At 37.5% G+C, this 14,887-nt stretch overlaps 2 protein-coding genes across 2 annotated transcripts; one reads left to right on the forward strand and one right to left on the reverse strand.

Annotated features, from left to right (window-relative positions):
• Window positions 1-1,828, forward strand: LOC141601854 (chlorophyll a-b binding protein 5, chloroplastic-like). The gene is made up of 2 exons (XM_074422161.1): window positions 1-375; window positions 1,000-1,828. The coding sequence occupies exons 1-2, from the start codon at window positions 233-235 to the stop codon at window positions 1,649-1,651; spliced, it is 795 nt and encodes a 264-aa protein (XP_074278262.1). The 5' UTR covers window positions 1-232; the 3' UTR covers window positions 1,652-1,828.
• Window positions 1,829-2,755: 927 nt separating this feature from the next.
• LOC141601850 (glycine--tRNA ligase, mitochondrial 1-like) lies at window positions 2,756-10,563 on the reverse strand. Its single transcript, XM_074422158.1, is given in 10 exon segments — window positions 2,756-3,204; window positions 3,592-3,997; window positions 4,230-4,310; window positions 4,419-4,478; window positions 4,648-4,872; window positions 5,404-5,598; window positions 6,072-6,189; window positions 6,326-6,708; window positions 10,254-10,295; window positions 10,297-10,563. Coding segments are annotated over 10 exon segments (1,923 nt in total). The 5' UTR covers window positions 10,444-10,563; the 3' UTR covers window positions 2,756-2,938.
• Window positions 10,564-14,887: the final 4,324 nt, after the last annotated feature.

The following is a 14,887-nucleotide window of genomic DNA, read 5'->3' on the forward strand; positions in this document are numbered from 1 at the left end:
AAACCAACCTTTACTTATCAATTATCCCTTAAAAATCAGGAGGAAAATCCACCACAAAGATGATAACCAATAAGAATAAGCTGAAATGTATAATGCTCATCCACAACATCACCCATAAACTACACTTATAAGCACACCCTTCTATCTTCAAAAAAAATAAGCACAAACAAATACAGTAAACAGTCATAATACAGCAGCAGAAGAAGAAGAAACTCATAAAAGAAAGGAAGGCATGGCCACCTCCACCATCCAACAATCTGGATTTGCTGGGCAGACCATCTTGAAGCCTCAGAACGAACTCGTTCGTAAGGTCGGTGGTAATGGTGGCCGCGTTTCCATGCGCCGTACTATCAAGAGTGCTCCTGAAAGCATCTGGTTTGTTTCTCAATTTTTCCTATTCATATTTCATAGCCAAATTGTAGAAAGTATTACTCAGCTAGCTTAGTTGGTTGATAAAGTCATGAGAGGTGGTGTTCATGACCTGGGTTCAAATCCCGTCAACAACAAAATGCCCTTGTGGGTGGCTCCCTTTACACCCAAAAAAAAAACATTTCACAGCTGAACTTCAGCAGGAACTGCTATTCTGAAAGGCTTCATTCTTATCATACTAAACCACAGAGTCTTGTCTAATGGAGTACTATAGTTTACATATTACATTAGCTTGCTTTTTGAACTAAATTTTACGTCTTCTCTGATTTAAACGATAAACAATCATAATAAAGTTAACTCGGTGCCTTAAACATTTCACTAATGAATGCTACAGGGGTCAGATGTACACAACCTTACAGTCTTACACATGCGTAAACAACACACAGAAGCATTTTGAATGACCCATAATGAAAAAGCGCAACCAATTTAGTATGTCATTTTGCTTTACTCCATTCTATGTAACCAAAACGTAAAAACAGTGAATTTTTGGAATATAATTGGAAATGAAAACTTTTTTCAAAGCATATATGTAGTTTGACTCAAAAATAAACTTCTGAAATAAAACTGCAGGTACGGTCCAGACCGTCCCAAGTACTTGGGCCCATTCTCAGAGCAAACCCCATCATACCTTACTGGTGAATTCCCAGGTGATTACGGCTGGGACACTGCTGGACTCTCAGCTGACCCAGAGACATTCGCCAAGAACCGTGAGCTTGAAGTGATCCACTGCAGGTGGGCCATGCTTGGGGCCCTCGGGTGTGTTTTCCCCGAGCTCCTGGCTAAGAACGGGGTCAAATTCGGGGAAGCGGTCTGGTTCAAGGCAGGTTCTCAAATATTCCAAGAGGGCGGTCTCGACTACCTTGGCAATCCAAACCTGGTTCATGCTCAGAGCATTCTAGCCATCTGGGCCTGCCAGGTTGTTCTCATGGGAGCGGTTGAAGGATACCGTGTTGGTGGAGGCCCATTGGGTGAAGGACTTGACCAGCTTTACCCAGGAGGAGCATTCGACCCACTTGGGCTCGCAGAGGATCCAGAGGCCTTCGCAGAGTTGAAGGTAAAGGAAATCAAGAACGGAAGGTTGGCTATGTTCTCCATGTTCGGATTCTTTGTTCAGGCCATTGTTACTGGCAAGGGACCCGTCGAGAACCTATACGACCATCTTGCTGACCCTGTCGCTAACAATGCTTGGGCGTACGCCACCAACTTTGTCCCTGGCAAGTGAGAACAATTTACAATGTAAAATCACTTAGGCTACTTTATTGTGAGTCACCAACTATGTATGTGAGTTGATGGACAATGTGCTTCTAGTAAGTATATGCAAATTTATGGTTGTTCTCTTGGCTGCCTCAGTTTATCTGACTTCCAATGTATCATAACTTCCTATCAATATTTTCTCTAACTTGGCTCTGATGATAAAGTGAGGTCAATCTGATCCAATGCAAAATATGCTCTCAAAATGAAAAATATGCTGAGAAATGCATCGAATGACTGGTAAAACATATGTACTGTATTGCTTCTACAAGGAGAATCCTTGTGTAAAAAAATCACATGCAAAACCAAGTGAAATTCTTGTATATAATTCACACTTAGCTATAGATTATGAAGTGTAAGTTTCGATGATGATCTATACCAAATTCCGTAATTATTTGTAATAAACGCTATAAACATATATCCAGTAACTTCGGTTAGATTTTGTCAAAATCAAAATTTCAGATGATTAAACTTTAATACTAGTACAATTGAGATGTATGTTAAGATATATAAGAACATACATTAACCTCAAGATTTGGCATTATTTTCACTGCTACATGGGAATGTCGTGCATGGCAGCTGCAGCCTGCAAGTAGCTTGTTGCTTTAGCCACCCACCAGGGCTGGAATATTTAACGCCTTCTTCCCGCCTATCCTTAACATATGTTCCGGACAAGCTCAGTCAACTTTGCCATGCTGACAGGAGCTTTCCATTTCTGATATGGCACTTGATCATGTTCCTTTCAAATTAATCCTGTAAAACTTATTACTCATCATATAAGTCATTCCCATGACAGAATTATTCTCATAAGACGGTCTCATAAGAGAATTTATGGAAATATAAATAAAGGATTTCTCATGGAAAAACCTGCTCATGACAGAAGCAGATGAACAGCGATTTTGAAACAGATTAGACGCCACCAAGCCGACATTCAGAGACGAAACCAGCAGATAACAGAACAATGCCTGAGTTTATTAGGCTACTGTTCATCTTCTTCTAAAGAATGTTCAGGCTAAAGAAAACAAAAAAAACTTTTGCTAAAGAAAGCTTTTTTCAGATATCATACCACATCAAGAATCAACCAATATAAGTAGCTTGCTCAATCAAGAAAGAAATTCTGAGGTACAATCGTGTTCATAGTATATATAAGATTGAGAAACTGAAAATACACATGCAATGTGTATACTGTATACAATGTACAAAATTATTTAACCATGCGTTTTGCGTTTTAGATTGATACGGAGTACCATTTGTCTGACTAAATGATTGTATTTCTCAGGAAGGAATAACACTGGCAGAAAAACTGTACGATCCATGAATGACTGTATCTCCACTGCAAATCCTCCCATGTGCTCAGACCGTCAGTCACCTCTTTTATAACGGATACAACCTTGCCAATGCTAACGCGTATCTGTTGCTTACTGTCCCTTTCCCTTACTGTGACTGATGATGTCGAGTCAACTGTGATAGCGAAAGGTACACCGAGTTCATCAGTTCTAGCATACCGCTTGCCAATCGATGTGCCTGCATAAGTTAAGACGGATTAGCTATTTACAGATAACAGCAAAGATATGGCGGGCAGTATCTCATACATGCAACAATTATGTGTGAATTATCCACCTAAAACGTGCCTAAAAAGGAAACGTAAACAAATGGCTGAGACAGACTAATGTAGAAATGTACACTGTGTGAATGAAGAGGGAATAGCTATTAACTTCTGATAAAATTAACAGACTATATAATAAATATTGATGGCAGAGCTTATAAAATGTTTATCAGCTAGGCAAAGTGGGAAATTACGAACATAATCAGGAAGACAAGTCATGAATCAAATATACGCTTATTTTCAAACTACAGAAGCTTTATCTCATGTAGATGAGAAAAAACTTCATACAAAACCTCTGTGCTCACCTGTACTATCACGTTTACAGGAGATACCAGCAGCAATCAATGATTTTGTGATCCCTTCTGCAACTTGCTCATACTGCTTATTCTGAACCAGAGGAAAGACGGTACATTTGATGGGCGCCACCAAAGGAGGAAAACGAAAGACGTTCAACTGCTCATCACCAGCTTTGCTTGGCCTTGTGTAGAAAGAATGCTCATATAGACAGTAAATGATCCGACCAATACCAAAAGATGGCTCAATAACTGATGGCGTAAATGTCCTCTGATGTTCTTTCTTGATCACCTTCGCTATGCTTACCATCTTGTCGGTTATTGTCACATTTCTTTCAAGAGTACAGATTTTGAATTCTACTTCACCCTTCGACTCCAAATTGGCCTTCATTTCCATGGCTTCTTTCTCATCCATTGCCTGCATACAAACAGATATTGTAACTTTTAAAAAAAAGAGCTCGATCACACAGAGTCGTCAACGCAGCATTGTGTAGGACTATAGGACTCATTGCTAACCCTAACAAACTTGTCAGAAGTCATTAACAGTGTGGCAAAATAGCAAACACGAGATATTCTGAAAGGCTGTGTGACGTGAAGTGGCAACAAATGAACATAAATTTAGTATCCTACAGAAAAATGTTTTAAGTTACCTCTAACGCTTCAGCTATCATCTTTTGATGACCCTTGAATGCAAGACCAAGCTCCTTTTTCACAGGAGTTACCATAACTTTCTGGAAGAACAGAACAAACATACATGCACACCGTTACAGTTAACATTAAACATGAGAGCTCTAGAAACAAAGAAATAGAGAGAGGTGGGACATTTAGGTAATAATTACCTCCACTTCTCTTGGTTCCGCGTATCTTTCATGAGCTACAAGCTCTGCGCCGCTTTTATCCTACATAGCACAGAAACAAAACCACAAGTGAATATTCAAATCATCATAAAGAACAAGATGATGTAACTTGCAACAATAAAATGCATAATGAGCAACAGCGGAGACTGCGACTAATATCAAGATTTAATAATATGGACTAAATAGTGGACAACTGCAACCAAAATATTACCGTGTGGGCACGTAAATCATATGCAGATCTATCAGCAATGCCAACACATTCAATCCACCCATAAGTGCATTCAATTTCAGCATCCCAACAGTCTGCTGCATAATGAGCCATCTCATTTGCAAGATGTTGGCGAAACCGCAACCGTTCTCTGTCAATACCCAGGCTTGTGAGGAAAAGGTACACTCTCCCAATGAAATAACCCAAAGTCTCATTGTTAACAGTACCCTGAATATAGATGAATGCAGCAAGTTAGAATGAATGAAATAAGGAGGTTAAATTTGTGTGTCTATAACTGGTGTCACTGAACTAAGAACCATTTACAGATTGTTAATAACATTTTAAAAAACATTTAAAAAAATTGATGGGATTTTTTTATCTTGTAACCTTCTATTTTATAGTTTCTATCATATTTCATATGCCTATGTTCCCTAAAACTCACAGAATAATTCCTTTAACCTAAGTACCATAATACGGAGTAGATTAATTTGATTAGATTTTGTAAGTAAATAAGGTTATTCTGAGTCAAAGATGATTCTTTGATGCCTTCGTGGACTGTGGATAAGCAATCAATTACAATTTACAAGTGTCTAAACATAATATTCAAAAGAAGCGAATTTGACTATTTAGGTTGAAAAAAGTTTCATGGAGTTTGGGGCGTAGTAACTGAGCATTAAAAACCACGGGTACATGTAAGAATTCGGAAAAACACCAGGATACACCGTTGAAAAATCCAAAAAGTAAATTAAGTAAACCAACCTTTGAGACGGCCTCGCCGAGGTTCATCTTCTTTGCAGATTGGGCAGATACCTGACGCTCCCTTGGAAACATCAGAAACTCTAAATGTGCAACTTCTGGAAATTTAGGATGAGACTTGTCATTGGGATCTACAAAATGTTCTATTTCTGCCAAAGTAAACTCACGGACTCTGAGAAGACCTTGGCGTGGAGATATCTGAAAAATAGCAAAAACAAATGTGAGATCAGAAAGGCAATATATGTGAACTAAAAATGTAAAAACTGTAATGCACTGATGATTTCTCTACTCTGGAATCAACTAGATTTAAATGCTTAAACATCCAGCTTGGATTTGAAAAGCATGAAGCGCACAAAGGAGACAATGGTCCATGGTGCCATGATGCAAGTTGTGAGATGAAAGGGCGCACTTCACACAGGAGGCTATCTTTGGAAACAAATTTGTATTTCAAAGGAGATTTTTTAGCAATAATACCCTTTCTTGAGGGGCTTTACAGAGCTTAGCATGTAAGGAAACAAGCGTGTAATGGGAAGAAGACAGGGCTTCATTAAAGATCGACATGACCCTCGTGAAAACCATTATTAGCAACATCATACACATAATATATGCAGAATGAAAAGATGTTCTAGAGAGGAAGAGCCTAGGATGTAAAATACTGAGAAATTACGAACCTCATTTCTAAATGCTTGACCAACTTGTGCGGCAGCAAAAGGAAGCTTTTGGCCATTGTAGTAGTACAAATCCTTGAAGTTGACAAAAATACCTTGTGCTGTCTCTGGCCTCATATAACTATAATCAACATCATCGAAAGAACATGTAGTCAGCAAAAGATTATGTTAATAATTCAAAAAAAAAAAAAGATGGGCTAGATATCTGAACAGCTTAAGGCCAAAAGCCTGGGACATAAAGAGAGTGGCAAACATACCCCGGAATCAAACCAGAAGGACCGATTGAGGTCTGGAACATCAAATTGAAGGGATAAGGATCAGACAAAGGGTTTTTGGTGTCAGGTGCAGTTATGCCATATTCCTTTATCTTTATCCCCAACTCCTCAGCCGAAAACTCATCCAGTACAGCCATCACATGTTTAAGTTCAGCTGCTTTTTCTGAAGACAGACTTAAGTCCTTCTCAAGTTTCTCACTGCAGAAATCCTTGAGTAAGTGGTCTGCACGATAACATGTACCCGTCTTCTCATCCTTAACCATAAGGTCGGTAAACTTGTCCACATGTCCTGATGCCTTTAGCACAACTTCTGGTGTCACACAGGGGCAATCCACTTCCAACATGTTTTCTTCGAGAACAAAATGCTGATACACTCAATGAACAAATTATCAGACATGACTAACGACCCTCGGCTCATAACTCGAACATACTTTAAATCTCTATGTTTCCTTCAAACATCTCAAATCAAATCACAACTTTACATCATACAAAATAGACGCATAAAAAAGACCTCAAAAGTAAAAACAAAGCTCTCACAAAGCCAAGACAGGACTTATAGCAGTTCCACTTTGCAATACTAAACATCTTAGATGTATACATTAAAAATCCATTTACTCTACAGTCTGTTCTAACCAAGAAATCACTAAAAGAAACTAGCTTATGTAAAGAACGTGTTAGCCTACGACAAATAGTTTCTCCCTAGATTAAATTACATCAATATTAATACATTACCTAATTTAGGAATGTATTAACTTTTAGTACGTATTTCACATCTCTAGATAGCGGAATTTGGAAGAAAAAATTCCGAAATATGTTTCACCTCTCTTCTCTCAATGCCTTCCTTTTTTACACAATATTACACGCTCGGAGTCTCAAAAATTCTTCTCAGTTGCACACAGTTAATGATTATCATACTTACAAGAAAGATTGTTGAGAACTACACAAGTAACACAACTACTGAGTAGCCACATGCTATAACAGGATTAAAAACTGAGTACATAAGATAAATCATATAATAACAAAGGGTGTATATGTAATCTTCCTGAGATAATGTACTTTATTCTTCCTGAAAAGTCAGAGTAACTTTTAAATCATCCATCATCCATTATTAACAAAGTTATTACATACTCTTGTTTATTTACGAGTTGTCGCTAAAAAGTTAGTCTTTTATAAGCAATGCGCCCATACATGGCCCAAGTGGTATACTAGTTAAAAACTTAATTCCGTTATAATATTCCACTAACGAAGCACCAATGAACACATACACAAATGCGAGTAGTAAACAAATGAGTTACGATCTAGTACGACGCAAATCAGACATATCCATTATGGTTTAATCAAGTTCATATATCTAGCCAAACGAAACTGTAACCCCAACTCAAAATACAAGAATGCACACTTGGATACTGGATTCTCTCAATTCACACTTCGACAATGTAGTTCCAAGATATAATTACCTATGCAATTTAAACCTGGGTTACCGGATTCGCTCAGGTATCCTACAAACGTCAATCATTAAGAGTGAATTTTATCATGTCGAATTGAAAATACCTATGACACGCATTAGGGCGTATTCATAGCAAATCTGGTACCATGAAAACTAAGTTTTCAACTCCACAAACAATTCAACAACGTGTTTCAGAATACAATCGCGCCAATTTTATAAAGTTCTCAACTCCGTAAACAATTCAACAATTAAAAAAAACGTGGTAGGGAATACACTCACACCAAGTTCTCAACTCGGTAAATGTTAAGAATAAAGCTCCAGCGTATATGAATTATGAGTTACACATGTAAGGATCTCACATTGGAGAATTAGAGAAGAGAAGAGTATTCCACTATATAAGGCGAGGGCGGGCTACTTCCTCTATTGTCAATTGGTTTTAGAGTGGAACCTCCTCGACCTTATGAAGCAGACTCTCTCTCCTCCATTGGAGTGCGGCCCAGGCCCGTTATATGATTTAACAGTAAACAATACTTCTTCAAAATTCAACACGAAAAAAGCAACAGTATCCGAATTCATAATCCGGAAAATACAAGCATTAATTCACAACAATTCAGCAATGAATACAACTACATGCACAAAAAATAACATTCACAACCAAAATTAACTAAACTAGGGTTTCTCTAACATGTGTCCTAAGGGCACACATTAAGAAGTCATATAAGGAAAGATTCTCAGGATAATTTCATTACAAATGGCAATAATGAGTTCATCTCTAAGTTTATCATGAAATTATCCTGAGAATCTTTCCTTTTATGTCTTCTTAATGTGTGCCCTTAGAGCAGACGTTAGAAAAACCCCTAAAGGAATAGGCGAAACTCCAACTTTTCCCGTCTAAAACATATTTCCTAAAATAGTTTTTGATATTTTTAACATATACTATAGATGTGGACATGATAAGTTATAAATGTATATAATATTTTATATTTAAATATTTATAACATTTAATATTTCACATTCTAAACAAATTTATCTCCTATCTTTTTAGGATAAGGAAATTATTTTTTAAAGAACTCATTGATAAAAATTTATTGATTTTTATGATAAGAAGTTAGAGGCTAAAAAATATGGTATTAGTAAATATTTGTTCAAATTCATTCTTTTTATGATAAAATTTACAGCTAAAAAATATCTTATTAGTAAATACTTGTAAATTAACATCATTAATTTTTCGGGTAAAAAAACAAAAACAAAAACAAAAAAATCAAAAAAAATACTCCCTCCTATTTAGGTTTTTCTTCCCTATTTCCTTATTCGGTTATTCGGGTTTTCTTTCCTATTTCCTTTTTTGGGTTGATTTGTGTGGTCCAAATTCAATGGCATATGGGTAGTGTCTTTTGTGTAGTCCAAAATCACTTTTTTATTTCTTGTGAAAAAAGAAAATAAAAAGAATATAGTGAATAAGAGGGAGTACTCATTTTATTGCTTCTTACGATTTAAATTTTTATTTATTCTCTAATCAAAATATATAAAGGAGAAACATGAAAAAAAGTGAATTATCAATTTAAATTCTATAAATAATACAAGTAAAACCCTATAAATAATGTGCATATATTACAGGAGTCTATATTCTATATTAGTAACTCTATAAATACAGCGTATTTATTGCGCGGAATCTAAAGTAGTAACTAAACTAAACTAAAAGGATAGTATAAGACTAGGGATGGCAGTGGGTCGGGGACCCGACCCAAACCCTGAGGGTCGGACCCTAATGGGTCGGGTATGGGTCTCATTTTTTCAGACCCAATGGGTATGGGTCGGGTATGGGTCTTAAGAAAATATTTCGGGTCCGGGTCCGGGTCTAAGTTATGAGACCCATACTCGACCCTTAGACCCTTTATTAAAGAAAAAAAAAAAAATTACAACTTTTCCGAATTCATACCTTTGCAGACTATAAAACCCAATCAAGCCTCTTTCTCTTCCTCATCCCATAAAGTGATAAACTCAACCAAACTCTTCCGACAATACCACCACTCCACCACCGACACAAGAAAACCATCACCACAAAGACTCGATACGCGACCCAAGAACCACCTCTCTAATAAATGCATGACCGACAACCACCATTAACGACAGATTAATAAACTCATAATGTTAAAGTAGTATGATTTTTTTTTAATATCATAGACCCTATAGTTGTTAATTTTGTTCTAAAGTCTAAACTCGGACCATGGGTGAGACTGCACCTCTACCCTTACCCATGGGTCCCGGGTATGGGTCCTCAAATTTTAGACCCTTGCGGGTCTGGGTCGGGTACGGGTCCAAAGGGAAAATCTCGGGTCGGGTCCGGGTCTAGGCGGACCCTATCCAGGCCCTACCCATTGCCATCCCTATATAAGACTGTCTTGGTAATAAATGAGTGTTTAACCAATAAAATAACCGTCTCGGCATTATTCAACTCCGTACCTGGTGCCAGAACCGGAGAACATTTGATTTACCCGGAAGGCGGTAATAAAGGAGGGCCATAATCGTAGAAACCCGCAACACCGCCATAAATCTTAAACGCCTGAGTATAAAACAGCTTCGTCTCAAGCACTTTGGTAAGGCAATGCCGAAATTCCGCCTTATTTACCCGGAAGGCGGCTGTGGGGTCCATTTGGGTTGGTGGTAATGGGAACTGGGAAGTAGTAGAAGGAGGCGAAATGGCGAATTGAATGGAGGGAAAAGACTTGTAGTAGAGATTTTTGCGAAGATTGGGGTCCAAGGAAAGGTTTAATTAAATAGAGCATTTTGAAAATTAAATGAAATTGTGTGTTTGACTTTTGAATAGTTGGCCGCTTGGACCATGAGACTATATTTTAGAGGAAATTAGATTAGATATTGCTCTCTTATGAAATACGTTTTGCTAAAATTACTCTCTTTTAAAACAAAATGCTAAAATTACTCTCTTAACTTCAAGTCAGGCAAGAATTTGCTCCCAAATACCAACTCAGGTGAAAAAAACAAATTATTGGACAATATTACCCCACATTTAACATATGCCCAAAGTAAAATGCTTTCATAATCTCGGTCATTCATTTTGTTCTCTCACTCATACAAACACCCAAAACCTAAAATTCAATTTCCTAAATCAAAACCCTAAACCCGTAAAATTCGCCCCCAATTCAATCAATTTTTTTGCAACGATTATAATCAAATGCTCTGGAAGTAGGCGACAAACCATAATCTGTAATCTGCGCATTTTCATCCAAATTAAGGTGAGTTTTTGATATTTATTGTTATCTTATTTCGATTTCGATTTTTCTTTAAATTGAATTGCATTAAGTTATTTTGATGCGTTAATTTTAGTTGTTCCGTTTACATCTAATTGTGAATGTTCTGTGTTCATTTAACCCTAAATTAGTGTAACCCTAATTTAAACCATATAGTGATGTTGGTTGTTTTTACCTATATTGTAGGTTATGGGTTCGTTTGTTAAGCCATTTAGTGTTAATTTGAGGGTATTTTATAAGCGAACGTTTGAAACAAAGGAAGGCTTGACTGCTTATAAGGGGGGTTGTATACACAATCTGAATGGTGTAATGAATGATAGGTTGAATGTGGATTTTTTTAAGGATTTGGGGAACATTTATTTAAGTCAACAGACTTTGATATGTGGTATAGAAGGTATGGAGTGGATCTTACTAATGGAAGGACTTTGCTATTGAAAGAGGTTGATGTGGTCTAGTTGTTGAGGACAATGTATAAGTTGGGGACCATAACTCTGTACATCACTCAACCTAAAACAGGGGTCACTCCTAGAATCACCAGAAGTAGGGGAAAGAGAGACAATGAGGGGGAGATGCAAGTGAAAAGTGATATGGAGACATGGACGAATCCAATTGGTAGCAAAGGGTAGCCGCTGCTACCCCATAGAAAAAAAAAAAGTTCAGTTAAGACGACGCTTGTAACACCCGGGAATTTCTCATTTTGACATTTATAAATTATTTAACCGTTCAATTACTTTATTTTATATTTTAAACTATTTAATTTAATTAATGTCATTTTAAACGTGATTTTAACAAAAACTATATTTTTATAAGCTTGTCTATATAAAAATATATATATATACATATATATATATATACAGTCAGATAGTAAAAATAGCGGTAATAATAATAATAACTTCCCGTCTTAAATTATAGTAGATTATAGACTTTTTCCGTCTAACAAAAATCGTCACATTTAACTTTTGAATCCAAGGTAATCCCAACCAATCACAAATCGACAACTCGTACCTACCTTTTTCAACCCATTTATACAATTATTATTATTATTATTATTATTATTATTATTGTTGTTGTTGTTTTACACGGGCACCCCACCTCCATTCCTTTCTTCTTCCCTTCTTTCAAAAGCTGCAACAACAACAAATAATCAGAGAGCTTCCGTACGCCATTTTTACCGAGCTTCAATCCAAGATCCTTCCTCCATTTCTCAACCAATTTTCATAAAACTTACTCCATTAGCTTCCCCTCCTCATTCTCCTTCTTCCTATATAAAAAAGAGTCAAGCTTTCATCCGGTTTCATTTCGGCCGTCTTTCAAGGATGCGGTTTTTGGAGCTAATCTCTTCCATTTTGGGTTTAGAATCACCCTTGGACGGTTCCTTGGACGTTTAAGGGGTCATAACAGGTAACGGTGATAGGTTACTCGACAATGAGTCGATATTCCATCCCATTCAACTCGGTTTTATACTCATTCTTCTTAAAGTTTTAACCTTTATGTGTTTCCCATAGATGGAGTTTATTTTGTAGTGTTTGTGCTCATTTTACATGGTTGTTTGGACACCTCTTTTGGTCCGTTTTCTTGCTGAATTCGGGTCAGGGGAAGGAGTCGAGTTCACTGTTTTGGGGGTTTAAGCTGCTGAATTCTGTTTCTTTTTCGTCCCTACATGAACCCTTGAACGAGATGAGTGTTGATTTATGGTACTTTAACCATGTTCCGTTTCCGTCTTATCTTTGCCTTTAAATTCCGTCTTGTGTTTGGACTAAAAAGGCTGCTGAAATTCCGTTTCGGTACCGTGACTGGTACTGTTGTGCTCCTTGTTTTGGAACGGGTAAATCAGTCCCTCGAGTCATTTTCTTGCTTGTATCTTCACGCTAAAGCCGTCACTTGTTTACTCGATTTTTGCCGCTTGGAAATCTCGACTTTGGATTGTTGGTGCCCTGTTATAAAGTGTGTTTGAGACTGGTTTCCCCCCCCCCCGCTTTGAAGGTCGTTTTGTGCAGAGGCATGGTGGCGTGACAGTGGTGTTTGGCCGCGGATACGGGCTGACCATGGGTGACTGTGGCCACGACATGGCTGTGGGTTAAATGGCCTCAACCATGGTTCGGCATTGTCGAGTGTGGTCACGGTGGGAAGTGCCTTCCTGCCTTAGCCTCTTTTGTTTTTGTGTGCCTTGGTGATTATTTTAGGAGTATTGTGTCTTGGACCCAAATTCACATATTATTTGGACTTAAATTCTTATATCTTTTGGACTCAAATCCTTTTATGATTTGGACTCACTATCATGATTTGTTGGGCTCACCACAATAATTGGTTGGGCTCACCTTGTCACACATGTTAGACTTGTTTGTATTTCGTGAATTTTCACATACCATGAATTATTCATTACTACTTGTTATATTTTATTTATTTTATTTTATTTAACCGGCATGATAAATTATAAAATGAAATATTTATCTGCATGAGACAAGTATGAGATATTTATTGTTAAATAATTACTTGTGAAGGATCATATCCTTGATAATGTCTTGTATTGTTCGGTTGTGAGAGTCTTGGTCCTACCGGACACTAGGGGTGAGCCATAGGCCCTCTAGTTGCGGTATGATCGTCGGGACTGATGTTCCCATCCGTACTTATGGTGAGATGCAAGCCATAAGTATGAGTGTGAAATTAATAATCCCGTCTCATGTACTTGTTGTTGTACTTGTTTATTCTATTTAATCGGCATGTATAATTATGAAATGAAATGTTTATTTATATGTTACAAGCATGAAAAGGTTATTATAAGTAATTACTTGTAAGAGTCGTATTCTTGTAGAAATGCCATATTACCATCGTACGTGCTTGACATACATTTTTGCCCCTGCTTGTCTTTGTTACGGCAAGCACGGGTTTGACCTACTTGTCTTTGTTACGGCAAGTACGGTTTTGGCCTACTTGTCTTTGTTCGGCAAGTATGGCTTTTGGGCCACTTGTCTTTGTCTTGACAAGTGAGTCCTATCTTAGTCTTTCCGCCACTTTCGTGCTTTGTTACGCGATTGGGGTACTCGGTCTACATGAGTAGTCGAGTCTTGGGTGCGTGCTGTGCTGGCGCACGTCGAATCGGGATGTACACCCGAGAATCTGCAGATTTAGACTAGGACCGTATTATTATCGTAGTCCTACCCGGGGAAATTATAGTCTAAGAGTAATAAATGTCTTGCATTATTTGGATGGTTACTTTGGTCATATCTCCTTGAAATACGTGCTCGTGGCTAAGTGGCCGTGTCGGTTTCCTTGTCCTTCTTTTCCATTTATTTATTGTTGCTTATGCCTTACTTGTTTATTCCATCATTTCTTTTACTCTTGTTGGTTTAAATACGTATGATCTCATGTTTAGTTATGATTCGATTCACTCATGTCTTATCTAATATGATTGTTCGTTTATGTTCTTTGTTATGTTCGTTTCGACATATTGTGGCTGGGAGAACCTTGAGTTACTCCCCACTGACTGTGGCGTTCATGTTTACATGAATGACAGGTAGTGAAGATGCTTACGTGGGGAAGACGTGTGGGCTAGCGAGAACCAAACCCTTGGACCTTAGTTTGCTAGTTAGAAACCCTTTATTTGTTTATTCGTGGGATATCTTTTCCCCGCTTTCTAGACTTGGGTTGTAATAACCTAATTTTGTCTATTATTGTATTTGTTTCATTTCATTTTGGCACCCGCGTGTTAATCTTTAACTAATAACCAAAAAGATTTTAAAATATCACAAATTTCCGCTTTAATTTATTAGTTATATTTTCCGCTTTGTCGCGGGGTGTCACAGTTGGTATCAGAGCCTATGTTGCTCC

Source organism: Silene latifolia, chromosome 1 (genome assembly GCF_048544455.1).
Source record: "Silene latifolia isolate original U9 population chromosome 1, ASM4854445v1, whole genome shotgun sequence".
In the NCBI taxonomy this organism is placed as follows: domain Eukaryota; kingdom Viridiplantae; phylum Streptophyta; class Magnoliopsida; order Caryophyllales; family Caryophyllaceae; genus Silene; species Silene latifolia.

Bases quoted from the DNA above. Each gene is read 5' to 3' on its own strand.
- LOC141601854 (XM_074422161.1), top strand. From the start codon at position 233: ATGGCCACCTCCACCATCCAACAATCTGGATTTGCTGGGCAGACCATC. The intron at 376-999 runs GTTTGTTTCTCA...ATAAAACTGCAG, and splicing joins AGTGCTCCTGAAAGCATCTG to GTACGGTCCAGACCGTCCCA.